This window comes from Bubalus bubalis, chromosome 18 (genome assembly GCF_019923935.1).
Source record: "Bubalus bubalis isolate 160015118507 breed Murrah chromosome 18, NDDB_SH_1, whole genome shotgun sequence".
Classification (NCBI taxonomy): domain Eukaryota; kingdom Metazoa; phylum Chordata; class Mammalia; order Artiodactyla; family Bovidae; genus Bubalus; species Bubalus bubalis.
This window is the reverse complement of record NC_059174.1, coordinates 55,560,171-55,579,460: the sequence shown is the minus strand read 5'-3', so window position 1 is coordinate 55,579,460 and position 19,290 is coordinate 55,560,171. Positions and strand designations below refer to the sequence as shown.

Sequence of the window (19,290 nt, the reverse complement as noted above, 5' to 3'; positions counted from 1 at the left end):
CCCAGTTTACACATCTTTATTAGTCAGGATGTGGGATTTCCAAACCCAGACAGGCTGCCTCTGTCCTGCACCAGCCCAGCTGCAGAGACCTTCCCCCTAGTTCCTGGGGAGACCAGCTCCCCTCTGGAAGGCGTCAAAAGTTAGTGGCTGTCGTGGGGGCCCTGGAGCCCCTGGTAAGACAGGGGAGAGAGCCACAGCTGTGTTCCGAGTCCTCCTCCCCTAACCCGAGTCTTCCTCCCCTAACCCTCTGCGCTTAAGACGCTGCCCCTCCGGGAAGAGGGCGGCCACGTCCAACAAGGCATCCTGGATGCGCTGGCCCAGCCGGTGGGAGTCCTGGAAGGAGAGATGTGTCACGTGCAAGAGAAGCTGGGAGAGGGGTTCCCAGAGGCTGAGAAACAAGAGGGCTGGGGTCCCTGCCCCTGGGCCTGAGGGCTGCGGGGTTTGAGCACTGGGGCTCCGGGATCGTGGGTAGGCGGCAAGCTGGGAGTCTGGAATCCTGAGCTGTAGGAGAGGAGGGAGGCGGGAGTCCCGAGGGAGGAGGGGCCGGGGTGGGTTAGCCTCACCGTTCTTGTGCTTGATTTTTTGCTCGAGATGTGGAAGGTGATCACGTCATCGCCCATGAACATGTAGGACACACCGTAACCATGGTCATCGGCCTGCAGAGGGACGAGTAAGGGGAGCAACATAGCCCCAGGTCCCATCCCCCTGCCATAGGTGGGAGGGCGGGCCTCCCAGCCCCCTCCTCTTTCAGGGCCCAGTTCCACTCACAGGCCCGAATCCACCACCAGATGAGACATAGTCGGGGTAATTGTGAACGTCGAACAGGTGAATTTGCTGAACAGGAATCTGGCTGGTGGCCAGCTGCCACTGCTCTGAGTGAACCTGAGGGACAGAAGTCGGTCACGTGTGCGCTAAAGACAAGCCACAGCTGCTGAACTGCCAATTTCCCTTCAAGATGTGCCACTCTGCCCCGCCCCTTCCTGACGTCACCGTGCGATCTTTCCCCTCTAGACCACACCCTCTCTCCTTGTTCCCGCCCTAACCACGCCCCTCACAACTCAGAACCCGCCCCCTCTCCTTGTCCCCGCCCCCAACCACGCCCCTCTCCCTTTCAACCCCTGACCCTGCTGTCTTCTAGACCACATTCTTCTCCCACGGGCCCCGCCCCTCCGCCCTGACCACGCCCCTCACATCCTTTCCATAACCGTGCCCCACTCTCTAGACCCCACTTCCCTCTCCACTCCTTCCCTCTTTCTTGCCTGGCCTCCCTAGCTCTCTCCTCTGCTGATAACTCCTTTTTCCAACATCACCCTCCTTGCCCTGAAGTGCCTCCCTTCTCTTCTTTAACCCTTTCCCTGCTCCCAACCTGGTCCAGGAATGGAGACTGCAGGTGGAGAAACTGGGACACGACGTAGAGAGCAAAGAGGTGGCGATCGACCCCCTGTCCACTCATCGCTGCCTTCAGCAGAGCTTGGTGCTTATCCACCGCCAGGCGGAACAGGGCGAGGCACTGTGCGTCCTGGGGCCCCCCCGGGGAGGTCACAGGTCATGGAAAGACAGGAAGTGGGCTTACTGCTGGGGTCTGTCGCACCCCCGGCCTCAACCCAGCTTGCAACTTCCCTGCAAGGCAGAGATATCAACTCCACTTCGCAGCAGGGATACAGGCACAGAGAGGGGAAGTTACTTGCCCAGGGTCACACAGCAAGGCAGAATCAGGTGGGTTCCCAGGTATCAAGGGCCCAAACTCCCTTCACTGAGCCTCAAAACAAGTAGGGGAGAGGAAACAGAGGTGCCTGCGGGGTTCTGAGCAGAGAGATTATGTAGGGAACATAAGGAATGGTACAAATGAAAGCTACAAGGTCACACAGAGGTTAAATAAAGAGACCTACATTTTGGAAACGGGTGCCCACTCGTGCCCTCTGTGTGATCCCCATTAAAGCATGTAGTACACTATGCTGAACTACCTCTGTTTCCCCCATCAGTGAGCTCCTTAAGGTCAGAGACTCGGCTTGTTCCTCCCCTGTCTCATCACAGAGCTTGGACCTCAGAAGGCGCTCCTTAAATGTTTGTAAATGTATGAATGAGAAGGTGGAAATGACCGAAGCCTCAAATGAGGCCCACACCCACTGTCTTCTCTTTGTCCTCCATGGCTCTCACAAAGTCGCAGGCCTCCCTTGTGCAAGAGCGCACCGTCTCTGTGCGGCCTTCCAGGAACAAGCGAGTCATGGTGGATTCATAAGTCAGGCAGAATTGACCCCTGTCCTGGGGGACAAGGAGGTGACGTGCCTGTCAGCCAGGCTCAGGAAGCCTTCACAGACCTGACCCACCTCTGTGTGGACCTCCAGCCTCCTTCCACCCAGGAACATGCCGTTGGGAGAGGGCTCGATGGAGCCCTTAATCAAGATGGCAGACCCACCACCAAGGAGTCATGAAAGGGCTCGACAATACGGGTCTTGGGGGCCCAGGGGAACTGAGGTCCTGAGAGGGGGACTGGGGTTAGGAACCCAACTGACCCGGAAGTGGGCCAGCTGCAAGGTGGTCTGGATGAAGCTGTCTGAAGAGAGATGGCAGCGTTTGATGAAACTCTTGCCGAAGTGGGAGAAGGGGAAGACATGGCAGTCGATGTTTCCGGACAAGGTCTTGGCTGCCCTCAGGGCTAGAGAGATGGATAGATGGATCTGCCAGAGAAGGAGGGCGGGAGGAATGGCTGGGGGTTACAGACAGGAGGAGGTTGGAGTTGGGGCTGGTGCTGGCAGTGAAGGTCAGGATGGGATTGAGGTTTGGGGACAGGGATGGGATGGACAGGGAATGGAGCTGGGAATGAGGACTGAATTAGGACTGGGAATGGGGTTGGGATTGGGTATAGGATGGGATATGAATGGGGATTATGTATGAGATGGGGTTGAGGAGGGCATGACAACCCACTGCAGTCTTCTTACCTGGAGAATCCCATGGACAGAGGAGGCTGGCGGGCTACAGTCCATGGGGTGGCAAAGAGTTGGACATGACTGAGGCCACTTAGGATGCATGGGATGGGGTTAGGGTTGAGGATGGGATTGAATTTAAGAATGGTGATGGCGAGACTTTCCTGGTTGTCCAGTGGCTAAGACTCCATGATCCCAATGTAGGGGCCCGGGACAAGGAACTAGATCCCGCATGCCCCAGCGAAAAGACCCACATGCCAAAAAGACCCCACAAGATGAAACTAAGACCCGGCACAGCCAAATGAATGAATGAATGAGTGAATAAACCAAAAAAGAATGCTGCTGGAGATGGAGGTGGATATGAGTTTGGGATGGAGACAAAGTTAGATCTGAGTTGGGACAGAAGTAAATTGAGGTTGAGGATGGTGTGGAGATTGGGGTTGAGCAGGGGTGGTGGAAAGAGGGTTAGTTTGGGGTTAGGGTTAGAATAGAAGATGTGGTTGGGATGGGTTAGATTAGAGACAGGATTGGGATTTGGGTTTGGCTTGATTTGGGATGTGGGTTTGGAATTGGGCTTAGGGATGGGATTGATTTTTTGCTTGAGACTGGGGTTGGGGATGAGATTAGAGGCAAACCCAGGAATTTGGGGATGTGGAAGAGGAACCTAGAAACCTGGCCTCACCTTGTCTGGAAGGTCCCAGTGCAGCCTCTGGGGCTGGGGCAGCGAGGGGTCAGGGTGCCCCTTGCAGTGACCGTCTGCCGAGTAGCCCAGCTGAAAGCATTCTGTGGCCAGAGTGAACTGCGTGCAAATTGAAGCTGTCAGAGTCCCTCCTCCTGCTGGACCAAGCAAGGGGCATCGAACCAGGCCCCCCTTTTCTTAAGTCCCTTCTTAAGGGAGTCAGGACAATCTCTGAGAAACAGAAACTTCTGGATGGTCACAGGTGGGATCTTGGGGTCACAGTCATTGAGAGCAAGGCTAATACTAATACTCAGTTGGTGCTTACTGCCCTTGTACTTCTGACTGGTTCAAAGTATGATATGCAGAGATGACAGATGACAGGAAGTGTCTTGTAGGGTCTGAGGTTAAATTGAATTGAGAGTGTCATTTACCAATATAATCAAAGGCAAAAAAATTTTTTTTTCGTTTTTCAAATAAAAAATAGGCACAGAGGAATCAGTGCTTAGCTAGGGCTGCTCTCAAGATCTTGAATCAGCCCTCCTTCCTCTCATACATGCCTGATCCTCACCCTGGGCCCTAGCCAACCCCTCATGCAACACTACGGAAGACTGGGAACCCAGTGGGATGCAGACACCACCCCTGATGGTTTAAAGACCAAATGAAACAGAGAAGAGAGAGAGGCTAAGTTTCTCAGGACTGGACAGGAGCTTAAAAATGAAAGAAAATACAACCCTTTCACTTGATGAGGCAGAAACTGAGGCTCAGAGGAGGGGAGTAATTTGCCCAAGGTCACACAGCAACCCAGAGCCAGAGGATGGTTCTGACTCAGGGTGATATGGTTGGAAGGCCTCACTCTGGTCTCAGAATATTCTGGATTTTTATTCTCACTCGGCAGCTTCTAACTCTGTGACTCTGGGCAAATCAGTTCCCTTTTCTGAGTCCCAAATGCCTATTTGTCAAAGAAAGGTCATAGGGAGTTCCCTGGCAGTTCAATGGTTAGGACTCAATTCTTTCACTGTGGGAGCCTGGGTTCCATCCCTGGTCAGGGAACTAAGATTCTGCAAACTAAGCAGCACAGGCCAAAAAAAAGAAAGGTCATAATCCTAGATGGGCTTCCCCAGTGGCTCAGATGGTAAAGAATCGGCCTGCAGTGCAGGAGACCGGGGTTCAATCCCTAGGTCAGGAAGATCCCCTGAAGAAGGGAATGGCAACCCATTGCAGTATTCTTGCCTGGAGAATTCCATGGACAGATGAGCCTGGCGGGCTACAGTCCATGGAGTTGCAAAGACTGAGTAACTAACACTCTCCCTTTTCAATCCTAGATACCCTTCTTTATTGGGTGACCCTGGTCCGGTGTCTGCCTCTCTCTGAGTCTCATTTTTCCTCTAACCTTAAGGCACCAGAGAGGAAGGTCTTTGGAAATGGTGGGGGGAGGGTGGCGGTCCCCAGGGTGGAGGGCCAGCCGGCTTGCCCTACCTCCCACATGTGTCCTGAGATGGGGCAGTCAGCCCATGAGTGCTCCACGCTGAGGCCCAGCTTCCCATTGGAGAAGACGATTAGGGAGAAGGATTTGTCAAACCAGCTGCCAGGAGAGAGTTCAAAGTGGTCACCAAAGAGTCAAAGAGGCCAGGAGGGAAGTCAGGGGACTCTCTGTGGGAACTGAGTGGGTTTTGGTTGGGAAATCTAGGAATCAGGGCTAGGGGCCTGGTGTGGGGATCCCTAAGAAGGTAGGGGTCTCTAGTGGGGGGTTCTGATCATCTCTGAAATGTACCTCAGGATCATAGGGTTCAGGGGTTTTGAGAGAACATTTTTTTTTTAAGTTCAAAAAAAATTCAGAAAAAATTTAAAAAGTATTCAGGGTTTACAGGTGCTGAGAGCTTAGGGAAATTCTCCCAGGAGCCTCAGGAATCAGAGTGGTGCCTGGTGGGCATCTAAGAATTTATCTGAGAATCTCTAGGTAGGGGGTCCCAGGGCTGAGGTCCTGAATTGGGGCACCTGCATTAAAGTCCATGGATTCCATGGTCTGAAGTTCTGAGTCTGAGGTCCCCAGGCTTAGGGTCTGGCTGGCGGATTCCCTGGGTCCTAGATTTGGCACCTATTAATCCTCAGATCTGGGGTCCCTGTGTCTGCAATTCTGAGTCTGGAGTCTGGGTCTAGAGTTTCTCAAGGTCTGAGAATCCAGGTCAGGAGTTTGGCGGTCCTGAAATCTGCGGTTCCGGATCTGGGGTCCTTGGTCTAGAGGTTAACGGCCTCAGAGGTCCCCAGGTCTCAGTGCATTGGGTCGGGGGTCGCAGGTCGGGTGGGGGCCAGATCTTCGGGCTGACTCACCGGTCGTGGCCCCGGCCGGCCAGCAGGGCGTGTGCGTAGGCGTCTAAGGAAGCTGCGGGGTCCTCCCTGGTGAGCCCCGCGGGCTCTGAGTCGAGGGATACGAAGAAAGCGGCCCCTTCGACAGCTTCCAGGGCCTCTTGGGCCTGGGTCTTCAGAGACCTCCGCACCTGGGCCCACGTGTCCCTGCCGGAGGAGTGACTGAGTCCACCCTCCTCCCTGCCCAGCCTCCGCCAGGCCTGCGACCTCAGGGTTCTGGCTGGGCCTCGGGCCCCCAGACCTCCGACCCTCACCTCGGAGCAGCGGTCAAGGCCGCCAGATGCTCCTCGTGGGGGCAGGCGGGAGAGGGGTCGTCCAGGATTCGTTGAAACTGCTGCTCCAGGGCCCGCGGGGAAAGCAGGCGGCTTTGCGAGTGGGTCTCCACGCGGAAGAACCGGCCCCGGTGGAAGACGGCCACGTGTCGGCTGTCACGGAGGTGGCGGATGTGATCTGGGGTTGGGGGGGATACGTTGTAAGAATAAGGACCTTTGTTAGCCACTTACCAAGTGGCTTGCGGGTACCCTTATTGTCCCACTTGAGCGAAGAGGAAACGCAAGCTCAGAGAGGGTAATAACTTGCCCAAGGTCACTGAACTGAACTGAACTGAACTGAAGGTCACACAGCTTGGGAGTTACGGAGCTGGGATTCGAACCCGGGTAGGCTGGCTCCAGAGAGCGTGTTCTTAGCCACTATACTGTTCTACCTCTATCAACGAGACGGGTAGAGGGGGCTTACCTCTGTGGACCCCGGGAATTCGCGTGGTGTTGAATATCTTCTCATACTGGGCGGAGCACAAGGGTCGCATTCCCATCAGCAAAGTCTGCAGGAGATCACAGGCTCGTGACCTGCCTCCCAGGACCCAGGTGGTGCCCACACATCTGAGGACCACAGCCTCCATCCCCAGCCCGCAGGGGCAGCCCTCTTACTGGCAGGATCTCCTGGCGGTCCAGGCGGTGGCGGTACAGAAGGAGGGCGTGGACTGCGTTGCCCGCGCGCGCCGCCTGCACAGGAGTGGGCGTGACGTACAGGAAGTCCTGCGGGCCAGGCCAGGGGAGAGCAAAACGCCTTCGGTCAGGTTTGCGCAGGATGGAGGCACTGACCTCAAACACAGGTCTTGATCCCAACAGGCGGGATGGTGAATTCCAGACTGTGATTGGGGTCACTGACCCTAAACCCCACATTCTAGCCAGACACCCCGGCCCTAGACCCGAGGAACAATGAACCCCATCCCTTGCCCACTTCCTAACCTCGGTCTCCCCTTCTCACCATCATGTAATAGTTGCTGTTCACCATCAGTGAGTTCCTGGAGCGCAGGTACACGAATTCTTCCCACCAGTCACTGACCTGGGAGTGGGGCAGAGACACACAGCTGGGGTGGTTGGGGTCAAGGGAGGGGATAAATGAGGGGGTGGTCCCTCCAGACTTTGCCATGTCAAATGGGGAGCGTGGAGCTCAATGAAGCAGGCATCAAGAGAGGTAACTAGCAATAACTTAGATGTCCATCCATGGGGGACCAGTTAGCTAAACCGTGCAACCCTCATGTTATGGAATAACATAGCTGTTTAAAAAGAACAAGTTACATCTATATTACTGACAGAGAATGAGCACCAAGAAAGGCTGCACAGTGAAAAAGGATAGGCAAACAACAAGACATGTGAAATGATCGCATTTTATTAAAAAAAAAAAAAATTCTACTAAGACCCAACCTGTCCACCAAGTGGATGAATAGACAGTGTGGTCTATCTATATAACAGAATATTAGTATAAAAAGGAATGAAGCTCTAATTCTTCAGAGTGACAACACAGATGAACCCTGAAAACACGCTAACTGAAATGAGTCAGACACAACAAGACTAATAGTGTATGATTCCACGTCTACGAAAAATCTAAAATAAGCCAATTCATAGAGACAGAAAGTAGAATAGAGGTTACCTGGGGCTTCAGAGAATGGGGACAGGAATTAAAAAAAAATATTTAGGGACTTCCCTGGTGGTCCAGTGGTTGAGAATCCATCTTGCAATGCAGGGGATGTGGGTTCAATCCCTGATCAGAGAACTAAGATTCCCACTGCCTCGGGGCAACTAAGCCTGTTCGCTGCCACCACTGAGCCCGCGGGCCACAACTAGAGAGAAATCTATAGCCGCAACAAAAGAACCCACATGCCACAACTAAGACCGACACAGCCTAACAAGTAAATAAATATTAAAAAAATGTTTATTCTACTTATTTATTTGGCTGTGCTGAGTCTTATTACGGCATGTGGTATCTAGTTCCCTTACCAGGAATCGAACCCAGGCCCCCTGCATTGGGATCACGGAGTCTTAGCCACTGGACCACCAGGGAAGTCCCTGGGATAGGAATGTTTTGCCTATGGGCACAGAGAGTTTCTGTTTGAGATGATAAAAAAGCTCTAGAGATAAATAGTAGTTATGGTTATACAACATTGTAACTATACTTAGTAGTACCACTGAATTGTACACTGGAAAATGGTTACAATGGCAAATTTTATATTATGTACCTTGGAATCACAGTTAAAATTATATATGATATTTATGTTATGTGGCTTCCCTGGTGGCTCAGACGGTAAAGAATCTGCCCGCAATGCAGGAGACCTGGGTTCTATCCCTGGGTTGGGAAGATCCCTAGAGAAGGGAATTGCAGCCCACTCCAGTATTCTTGTCTGGAGAATCCCATGGACAGAGCAGCCTGGCGGGCTACAGTCCATGGGGTCACAACATTGTGACTATACTTAGTACTACTGAATTGTACACTGGAAAATGGTTACAATGGCAAAGTTTATATTATGTACATTTGAATCATAATTAAAATTATATATATTTATGGTATGTGTGTTTATATACTATATATTAAACATGTAATATGATATATAACAAGTTATATTATTAAATATATTAAAATTATATATTATAAATAAAATATATATACCTGAAGAATATCTATATAACCCTGGGTATCAATATATGTATACATACACTCAGGAAAGACTCTGACCAAAGTGTTTCTCACAGGCAATGCTGGGAGGGACAAGAATTAAAACGGAGGTGGTCAGAGATTTTTAGTATTTTCTAGATATTTTCCTTCCTTTTTATTAAGGTTATTTTTTTAATTAATTTATTTATTTGGCTGCACTGGGTCTTAGTAGTAGCTCACAGGATCTTTGGTCTTCCTTGCAGCATTTGGGATCTTTTAAGTTGGTGGTATCATACATTTCCTTAAACTTAGACCAGTCAGGATGCAGCTGTCATTCCCTGGGAATAGGCAACATATTCTGGAAAAATCCAGAAGTTTCCAGCAAATGGTAGAAAAGTTCTATACCTTGATTTAAGTAGGGGTTATCTGGTTATATACATACATAAAACTTAAGCTGTACATGTAAGACTTGTGTGTTTTACTATATGTATAATATTGTAACATTATATCCATGTGATGCAACAGTATATACAAGTGATGTCTCTGCATTGGGTCTTAGTTGCTGCACGCAGGATCTTCATTCCCAGGGCCAGAGATTGAACTAGTGTCCCCTGCATTGGAAGGCAGATTCTATAAACACTGGATCACTAGGAAAGTCCCTAAGTGAGCTCTTTTTAATATACACCTGTTACTCAAGGTCGTTATGTCCTATGAAGTGGCAGTGAAGGCTGATTAGCCAACACTGAGCCATTTTTCCAAAGGGAAATACAGGGTCAGATTCCTTCCACTCTTGTTTCACCTCAGCTGGGAATTTGCACTTCAAGCCAAGTCAAAATTTTTGCAACCTTGCACAACTCTCCAAATGATCACGAAAGTGCCATGTGTACTGATTAGGGGTTACAAATACAAGTAGAAGAATCTCAAATACAGAATGTGTGAATAATGAGGATTGATCTGTATAAGTGATAAGAAAGCACTGTGTTAGACTTAATTCTTTTTCTTTTCTTGTCCGTAAGGTAATGGTGCATGTTACAGCTGACAGTGCCTTAGAGGTATAATGAAATGTATCAATTAAATATACATATGGTGTGTATATATATTATTTATATAACTATACATGTACATTATTTATACATTGTATAATTATTATGTTATTTAAGTGTTTTTAATATTTTATATATATATATATTTTTAAAGAATGGAATCTAGTCCAAGAACATGAAGGAAAAAAACCCTCTAAAACTAAGGCTTGCATAGAAAAGAATGAAATACTGCTATCTGCAGCAACATCAGTTCAGTCACTCAGTCGTGTCCGACTCTCTGTGACCCCATGCACTGCAGCATGCCAGGCTTCCCTGTCCATCACCAACTCCCGGAGGTTGCTCAAACTCATGGCCATCGAGTCAGTGATGGAGATTACCATACTAAGTAAAGTTAGTCAGACAAAGACAAATATTATATGTTATCACTTATACGTGGAACCTAAAAAAAAATAACATCTATTTCTTCTTCACTACCTCCAGCACATCACATGCTGCCTGGCAGCTATTTATGGCTTCCTACAGAATGAGAGACCTGGAAGCCGCTTACAGGGCAATTCGCTGCCTGTTCTATGCCTCAGATTCTTAAGGAGTTTAACTCAGAGTGAGTTCTAGGACCCTAGTTCCTGAAATCAGATGGAAGTACGTTTAGGGCAGGCGTCTGTGCGCACAGAAAGCAGAGGAAAAGAACTATTCTAGGGTAGGGCTTGGAGTCTCCGGCCACCAGGGGGCGGACTGAAATGTTAGAAAGGGCCCGGAATTCCGACTTAAATACTAGAGGGTTGGGGGCGGAGTTCTCGATGTGGGCGGGCCCTGGAGGCGGAGCTAGATCATTGACCCAGTCTCCGAATGTGGGAGCGTGGGGGATGGAGCCTAAAATGTTAGCACAGGATGGATGGGGTTCAAAATATTGGAGAGGTGAGGGGAGCCCAGAATATTGGAGCATCTTGGGCTAGGTTTAAACTATTGGAGCGTGGGGGCGGGACTCAATGGGCTCACATCTGGAGTGAAGTGCCAATCGCCGCCGGGCCTGGGGTTGTGGGCGGGGCGTAGGGCGGGACGTAGACCTCGCAGAGTTAGGAGCGCAGGTTCAGAAGCTTCGCCTACAGGACGCGGTACTCACGTAATTGGACGCCCACCAGGACTTGAGCTGCAAGTACCACTGCAGCAGTGAGGCCTGCAGCTTCAGGAATTCCTGCGCTAGGCCCGCGGTCCAGTCGAAGTCCTTGTCGGAGAAGACGGGTCGGACAGACTCCAGATACTGCGGGGCACGGAAGGGAAGAGGGCGGGTCCCATAGACAACCTCCTACCAGCTCGGCCGCCTCCCTCCCCATCCTGGGGTACTTGGCCCACCTTGCGCACAGTGTCCTGAACGGAGGGCACAGGCTGACGCGGCAGAGAGCGCTGGTAACTGAAGAGCATTGGATGGCGGCCGGAGAAGATGCGCACCAGGGCCTGGTGGGGAGCAGGAATTAGTAGTTCATTAAACGCCTCACTGCAGCCCGGGGCCAAGGTGCTGGGGTGAGAGTGGGGGCGCGGCGAGGGTGGCACTCCACAGAGAGAAAAGGGCAGAGGGGGCTTGATCAAGGGCTCTGCCTCTCCCATACCAGCCAGGTCTTGGTTGGCGAGGACATGGCTCCGTGGGGTTCGAGGAGCCAGCCGTGGTAGGACAGAAGTAGCCTCAGGGCCACATGAAGCGTGAAGATCAGAGCTCCCCACAGACAGGACGCAAACAGCGCGGCCGCCAGGACCCCCCGCAGCCTGTGATGCTGTCCACCCCTGGGGGCGGGTAGAGAAAAAGAATAGGCCCGCGTCTCCTGGCCTCAGAACATCCCTCCCCTCCAGCCCTACCCAGCGCCTGCTGTTCCTAACACTCTCTGACTCTGATCTTTTGGCTGTTGGAGCCAAGAATGTCCCGTAGAATTAGAGTCAGTCAGAAAAAGTCCAGTTTCCTCACTTGTGAAGTGCTAGACGTGTGATTCTCTCTCTTGGTGTGCCCACCATCTCCCCTCAGGAATATGGAGACACCAAGTTTCTAAAATCACATCCCATGGAAATTGGTAGAAGCTTAATAAATGCGAGCTGGTATTTCTATTGAAATATACCAGATATCAGGCTTCCCTGATGGCTCAGTTGGTAAAGAATCCGTCAGCAATGTAGGAGACCCCAGTTCGATTCCTGGGCTGGGAAGATTCCCCTGGAGAAGGGAAAGGCTACCCACTCCAGTATTCTGGCCTGGAGAATTCCATGGACTGTATAGTCTGTGGGATCCCAGAGTCTGGCAGACTGAGCTACTTTCACTATACCGGATATCAAATTACACCCTGAGGCAGAGGTTCTCAATGTGTGGCCCTTGGACCAGCAGCAAGAGCACCATCTGGGAGCTTGTCAGAAATACAAATTCCTGGGCCCCAGGCCCAGCAATCAGTGTTTTAACAAGCCTCCCAGATAACTCTAATACAAACTCAAGATTAGGAATGGCTGGTCTAAAGATACAGTAAGTCAACATGTTTGCAAAGTTGCAATAGGACAGACTATGAGTGAATCCCACCTGGAGGACCTGAAGGGAGTCACTTACCCTCTTCAGATTAGGTAAATCTAGCCTTTCTGGAAATTTCTACTTCCGATCCTAGATCTGCCCTTTCAGGCTATCTGGCAACTTCACCTACATCTGATTTCCAGACAACAATAATCACTCAACTACTCCCATTTCATAACCTCCTAATGAGTGAATGAGTGAAGTCGCTCAGTCGTGTCCGACTCTTTGCGACCCCAAGGCTAGGACTGTAGCCTAACCAGGTTCCTCCATCCATGGGATTTTCCAGGTAAGAATACTGGAGTGGGTTGCCATTTCCTTCTCCAGGAGATCTTCCTGACCCAGGGATTGAACCCAGGTCTCCTGCATTGTAGGCAGACGCTTTACCGTCTGAGCCACCAGGGTAGATCCTAGTACCTCCTAGTACTGTACTATATATTCCACATGCATGATTTTGTTTAATTCCTCAACCACCCTAAAAACCAATCATTGTTTTGGCCCAAAAGTTCGTTTGGGTCGTGAAGCCCCTGACACCAAGAACAGTGAGGTCTCTTGCCTAAGACCACACAACTGCAGATTAGCAGAACTCATACTTCTGTTAGTATATATAACCATACCTGGCCTTTGTCTGGTTTGCCAACATTCCCTTTAGCAAGAAGCAGCCAGGATGAAAAATGTGCAGAGACAATAGAGGAAATCACCTCCCTTTACTTGATGCTTTACCTTTATTAATCTGACCCCAGGTAAGTCTTAGAGGTGACTTTTCCTTAACAGGCACACATGCTGATACAGAAATGTCCTGGGTGGAGGCCAAGGGGTTAGGAGGTTACTGGGTTGAAGTGGGGAACCTCACCAGTCTGGCAGAGACTCTTTGATCTTCTCCATCAGTCCTAAGGAAGGATCCAGCTGGAGGAAGCAGGCAAGTTGAATTGCACTGAAGAGGAAAAGCCAGCTGAGGGGGCTAGCAGGGAACAGGCCTGTGAGAAAGTCGTTCTGTGGAGAGGAAAGGTCACCTATTCAATCAGTTATCCGATCTGCTAAGCACCACTCTTAGATGTTGACTCAGCATTGAGATGCGTGCCCAAAATACCGTGAGGAATAAACAGATCTGGGTCCTGCCCCCAAGGAGGTCAGACCAGAATGCAGTGAGTGGTCATGGCGATAGGATAAGGCAGATTGCTCAGGCTGAGGGAGTCAGGGAGGGCTCCCGGAGGAGGGGTTACTCTCAGGCAGGACCCTGAAGGTGAGACTGTCAAAAAGGCAAAACAATTGATACAGCAGGGTCCAGAGCTCAGGAGCTGGCCTTGGAATGAATGAGGAATGAATGAAAATGTTGGGTTGGGATTCCCTGGTGGTCAAGTTGATAGGATTCCTTGCTTTCACTGTCATGGTCAGGGTTCAATCCCTGGTTAGGGAACATCCCACAAGCTGCTGGGTAACTAACCAAACTCCCAACTCCCGGGAAGTGATAACTAACATTTAATGAGTGCTTACTACATGCCAGGTGCCATTTACAAGTATAAACTTTTTTTTTGACAAACTGTGCGGCTTACGGGAATTTAGTTCCCTGACCAGGGATCAAAACTGTGCCTCCTGCAGTCTTCCAGAGAAGCACACAATCCTTACCACTGGACTGCCAGGAAATTCCCAGAGATCATGGTTAAGACCTTGGGCTCTGGAGTCCCCACCCTCTGGGCTCAAATCTCTGCTCTGTCACTACCTAGCTGAGTGACTGCAAGCACGTGACTTTACCTCCGTGTCTCAGTTTCCTCATCTGTAGAATGGGAACAATCCAAATCTCAGTACTTGGCTCATAGGGCTGTCACGAGGGCTGGATGAGGAAATGTCATTCCACAAAGGCTTACTGCAGTCCAACAGCAGTGACAAGACAGCAAGATTCCTGCTCTCATGGGGGATAGAGACAACACCTACATAAATACAGGCTTTAGTGGAATGAGTCAGATGGCAAGAGGTGCTATGGAGAAAATGAAGCAGAGGGCTGGGGGTGGGGTAGGGTGGCGCAGGGTGGTCAATTGCATAGCTCAGAGTCAGGCACACCATAGGAGCTCAATAAATATTACCATGTCCTCTTTGTCGCTAATCTTCTTCTCACTGGGGATTTATTTACTGGGCAATCTCCCTTTGGCTTGGCAGAAGGAGGTTACTGGCGAACCTGGTTATTTTTGTTGTTTAGTTTTTCTTTTTTTAAAAGATGTTTTCAGTGCTTCTATCTAGGGCTCTAGATTGCAATAGAACAGGGGCTTCCTAATATCAGAAAATTTCTCTATAGCATTTCCCAAGTACCAGGAGCATCATTAAATCATTTTGTCCCCCGTCACACTCAGTAAGATAGTAATTATTCGTATCTCCATCATATGGGTGAAGAAACGGAGGCGACACGAAGTTTGAAGACCTCATCCCAGGCCACATGGCCAGGAAGTGGTGGAGGCATGATTCGAATCCAGGTCTCCTGGCTCCAGAGGGCACTGTCAATAACTCAAACCAGCCGGACGAGGGTACCATACTCTGAAGTCTTCTGTATCTCAGAATTTCATATCTGTTTGGAAACCATCTCAGGCAACACTCTAATCTCCTGCCAATGAACCACCTACACCAAAGCCACATGCTTGGCCCAGGTGACCCACTGCGTGTAATTCACAACTCGTGGGCATCAGTACTGAGACCATGTTCTAGAAAAGCAGCCCAGGATAGTGAGGAGTCAGCATAGGCTCCAGAGCCAGACTTCTAATTCTTCCAGGTCTGCCTCTACTTCTGCATCATGGCAGCTGTGTGACCTGGGGGAAGTGAAACTCTCTCTCCGAGTTTCTGTTTCCTCATCTGTAAAATGGGACTAATGATGGGCTTCCCTTAGAAGGCTCTAAATGAGGGAATTCCCTAGTGGTCCAGTGGTTAGGACCGCCATGGCCAGGGTTCAATCACTGATTAGCTGATTAGGGAACTAAGATCCTGCAAGTCGTTCAGCATGACAAAAAAAGAGGTCTTAATGAGGACCAGATGAGCAATATATTCAAAGGGTTTGCTTGGTATAGAGCCTGAGATCTATTACTCTCTAGTATGGTTTTAGAAATGAGGAAGCAGAAGGCCAGAGAAGTTACTAACACGCCGGAGGTCACACAGCACCTGTGTGGTATGTAAGATAAGAACGGCCATGCTGGAGTGGTGACTTCTGTGAGTCAGACCTTCTCCTAAGACAACTAATGGTTACAACAGTCCCTCAAGGCAGGGGCTGTCAAGATTCCCATTTTTTAAGTGAAGAAATTCAGGCTTAGCAATGAGTCTCTGGAATTACAGCTCTGGTGTTACTGAGGGCACAGCCCTCTCCTTGGGACCCAGTTCCAGGAGCTACGGCTTCAGGGTGGTTCCTGGGGTCCCTGACTGGAAAGGAAGGATGTGAGAACTCCAAGTGACCATCAGGGCGAGAGGCAGCTACGTAACTGAAAGGAAAGAGTCACTATTACAATTATCAGTTATACTAATATGAGTGTCTGGTGGGGGCCACTGACCATCAGTGGCATTTGAGTCAGAAAGGAGTTTCAGAGCTGACTCTGAATACAGGCGTTACAGTTAAAATTTTTCGACATAGCAACACCAGTTCAAATCCATCTATAAGCATAGAAATCAGAACGGTGATTGCTTTGCAGCGAGCGCGAGGTAAGGGGTACTGGCAGGAAAGGGGCTCTAAGGAACATTCTAGAATGATGGCTATGCTGTTTTGTTGGGGAGCTGGTTACATAGGTATTACCCCAGTTACAAAGATACTACAAAATTCAAGGTCTGTACACTTAAAACATCCTCATTTTTCTGTATATAATTACATCTTAGTTTACATACCTATTTATGTGTGTATGTATGTGTGTGTTTATTAAACCACAAGTTAACACTTTAGTTGCTGGATTGGCCTGAGGCCCAAGGGTTCCCAGGGGTAGGGCTGAAAGGGGTTCTCTGGGGGTTTGGGTTAGTGGCTATTTACTCACTGGAGCAGATACATCTCTATTTTAACAATCGTTTTAACAACCAATATGGCCATAGAAGTGCTATCCAGCCTGCTCAAATGTTCCAGCTTCCAGAGAGAACCCTGGGCTTCCCCCGGGTTGTATTCTAACATCTCCATGCTCCCTCTTCCCTGCCCACATTATCATCGTCCATTATAGCACGTCACCATCTGACATACTCTACATTTTGAGTACTTATCTTCCCCATGAGGAAAGGACTCTGTCTGTCTTGCTCCCTGCCATGTCCCCAGGGTCTCAAATGGTGCCAGGCCCTTCACAAATGCTCCACAGATATTTTGCAAACGAAGAACCATATTATAATCAAAAGCTAACACTCAGAGGGCTTCCCTGGTGGTGCAGTGGTTAAGACTCCTCGCTTCCACTGCAGGGGACACGGGTTCAATCCCTGGTCGGGGAAGTTCCACATGCCTTGTGCTCAATCATGTCCAACTTTCTGCGACCCATGGATTGTAGCCCGCCAGTCTCCTCTGTCCCTGGAATTTTCCAAGCAAGAATACTGGAGGGGGTGGCAATTTCCTTCTCCAGGCCACATGCCTCAAGCTGCAGCCAAAAAAAAGCTAACCTTCAGCACTTGCCATGGGCCAAGCTCTTGACTCAAGGCTTACACGTGAGAGTTTGTTTAATCTTTGCAACTGTGCTGTGAGGGAGGTGCTACCATCACTCTTGTTTCACATGTAGGGATACTGAGGCTCAGAGAGACGCGCTTGCCCAAGGCCACACAGCTAGTCAGTGGCAGAGTCAGGACTCAAATTCAGTCCTGATAGACCGCAAAGGCATTCAAGATCTGTGTTCACAAAGAGGGTGTGGCCAGCAGGGAGACTCCATGAGCCCATGCTAATTCACTTCAGTCATGTCCGACTATGCGACCCAATGGACTGTAGCCTGCCAGGCTCCTCTGTCCATGGGATTCTCCAGGCAAGAATACTGGAGTGGGCTGCAATTTCCTTCTCCAGGGAGACTCCATAGATGGTGCCAGACTTCTAGAACTGGGGACCCCGGGGCTGACACGGGTTCTAGGTGGATGTGAGCATTCTAAGGCATCCTAGGGCAAAGGCAAGAAGTGGGAGTTTGGGATTCAGTCGGTGGAGGTTCACATTTCAGAACCAGAGGGAGGGTGTGCCACATACTGGAGAGGGTACTGGGGGCTGAGAGCAGGGGCAAGGAGGTGGCGCAGAGAGCCAGAGAGCAGGGGCAAGGAGGTGGTGCAGAGAGCCAGTGGGCAAGGGCTTTGGGAAAGGGGGCCTTCAGGACTGGGGTGTGGGCTACCCAAGTCGTTGATCAGGCCATGGGGTTCTGGAACAGGGAGCATCTCATTTAAGAGCCTGGAGATGATTGGGAAAGGTGAGAGGCGCACCACAGGTAAGGGGACTGAGTTCTAGAAATTGGGGTGGAAGTTGTGTTTGTGGGAAGAGTGTGAAGAGCGTCCAGGAAGTGGGTACCACAGGTGAATGGCAGTTCTCCTAGGCGAGGTTGAGGAACCCAGCAGTGAGCCACAGAGAATCCGGAATTGGCTTTAAGGGGTTTTGGAAGTGGACATGAAAACTCCCAGAAGCGGGACCACCCGGGATGCCAGGAAGGGAGCCTCGCGTATCCTGGAAACAGGTAACTGGATTCCCGGAAGGAAACCGCGTCGCAGCCCTTCTCACCCAGAAACGGGAGAGATGCCTTTTCCAAGAGCGCAGTCCGGAGAGGTAGATCTCCTGTAACACCGGGGCACCGAGCTCCACTTCCCCCGCGTCCGAAGTCAGTGAGGGTCGGAAGCCCACCGCCTGGTGAGCTTCAGCCATGTCAGGCTACAGCCCTGGGAGGAGGACACAGGGTCATTCCCCAGACCCCCAGCCCCTTCTCCGCAGACCCAGGAATGTAGGACGCCAGCTCAACCTTCCCTAACACCTGCGGGGTCCTGAGGGTCCTGGCCGTAGACTCCAGTGTTGGGGGGGACTTCAGCCGGGGACCTCTGTGAACGCACAGAAAGGCAGGGCGGATAATTCGCGTTAACCCCTTTTGTGGCTATTCTGAGAACGTGGTGCGGGGACAGTGGCCCCCTCCAAAGGACTTTCAAGATTTGGGGGTCGAGGCGGGAAACTGGTCCAGGGTGAGTTGCGGGATCTCGGGAAAAGCGTTATTCCCAAACCGATTTTGAAATGAACACCTGCCGGACGTTGGCATTGTCCACTTCATTTCCGCTTCCCATTCCGAGGCAAGGACTAGGGGTGGGGGACTTGTGGCAGGGGACGGGGGCGGAGGAGAGTTGAGGGGGGTTCTTTATAAATTCATGTGCTCTGGGGTGACCCAGCGTCCCCTCCCCCAGCCCCGGGCCGAAGGGGATGGGGGAGGAAGCACACTGCTGCGCATGCCTCGGGGATGCTGAGGCTGAGAGCAGAGGCGAGCGTCGAGGACAGTGATGGAGATGCCCGCACTCCCAGCCCAAGACGCAATCCTCAGGCCCCCGCAGGAGTTCGCGCCCCTACAGTCCGGAACTTACCACGCTGAGTCAGGGGTCCGCCGACCGGATCCTGGGGACCAAGCCCGAGCACACATACACACCCACCCCCTATTTAGAACGCCGGACTGGAGCCTCCCACTTGCATATGTCCTAGTGCTGTGAGTCCACGACTTGGTTGATGCGCCTCCGGAGCTCCTGTCGCCTCCGACTATCCAAAATCCAGGAACCCCAATTTCTGCCTCTCGGGTGCCTCGCCGGGTATTCAAGCCCCGGGTTTTATCCCCGCCCTCTTCTAATCTTCTATCCCCGCCCCCTTCAATTCTCGCTCAGTTCCCG

The 19,290-nt window shown here is 50.9% G+C and overlaps 1 protein-coding gene across 5 annotated transcripts; it reads right to left on the bottom strand.

Moving 5' to 3' along the window:
• Nucleotides 1–19,237, bottom strand: CPT1C (carnitine palmitoyltransferase 1C). Of its 5 annotated transcripts, none has more exons than XM_006080081.4 (19): nt 18,994–19,237; nt 18,155–18,309; nt 13,328–13,467; nt 11,546–11,717; nt 11,292–11,393; nt 11,062–11,199; nt 7,234–7,311; nt 6,894–7,001; nt 6,703–6,787; nt 6,222–6,417; nt 5,932–6,114; nt 5,080–5,185; nt 3,607–3,723; nt 2,514–2,678; nt 2,128–2,262; nt 1,367–1,519; nt 769–882; nt 564–656; nt 1–333 (listed from the first exon to the last, which is right to left on the bottom strand). In XM_006080081.4, exons 2-19 carry the CDS (start codon nt 18,293–18,295, stop codon nt 220–222), a joined length of 2,340 nt encoding a protein of 779 aa, XP_006080143.3. In that variant the 5' UTR covers nt 18,296–18,309; nt 18,994–19,237; the 3' UTR covers nt 1–219. The 5 variants fall into 5 exon arrangements, with proteins under 5 accessions (XP_006080143.3, XP_044786817.1, XP_044786816.1 ...); XM_044930882.2 differs by lacking the exon at nt 18,155–18,309 and adding an exon at nt 14,227–14,374 and having other exon boundaries at nt 18,994–19,236; XM_044930881.2 differs by lacking the exon at nt 18,994–19,237 and adding an exon at nt 14,227–14,374 and having other exon boundaries at nt 18,155–18,292.
• Between the last annotated feature and the right edge of the window lie 53 nt (nt 19,238–19,290).

What these genes read in the sequence shown, in the direction of transcription:
- CPT1C (XM_006080081.4), bottom strand. Translation starts at nt 18,295, where the DNA reads ATGGCTGAAGCTCACCAGGCGGTGGGCTTCCGACCCTCACTGACTTCG. An exon ending in GGCATCTCTCCCGTTTCTGG is followed by an intron (nt 13,468 to 18,154) that starts GTGAGAAGGGCT and finishes TCCTCTCCACAG; the next exon opens with AACGACTTTCTCACAGGCCT. An exon ending in TTCAGGACACTGTGCGCAAG is followed by an intron (nt 11,200 to 11,291) that starts GTGGGCCAAGTA and finishes CGTGCCCCGCAG; the next exon opens with TATCTGGAGTCTGTCCGACC.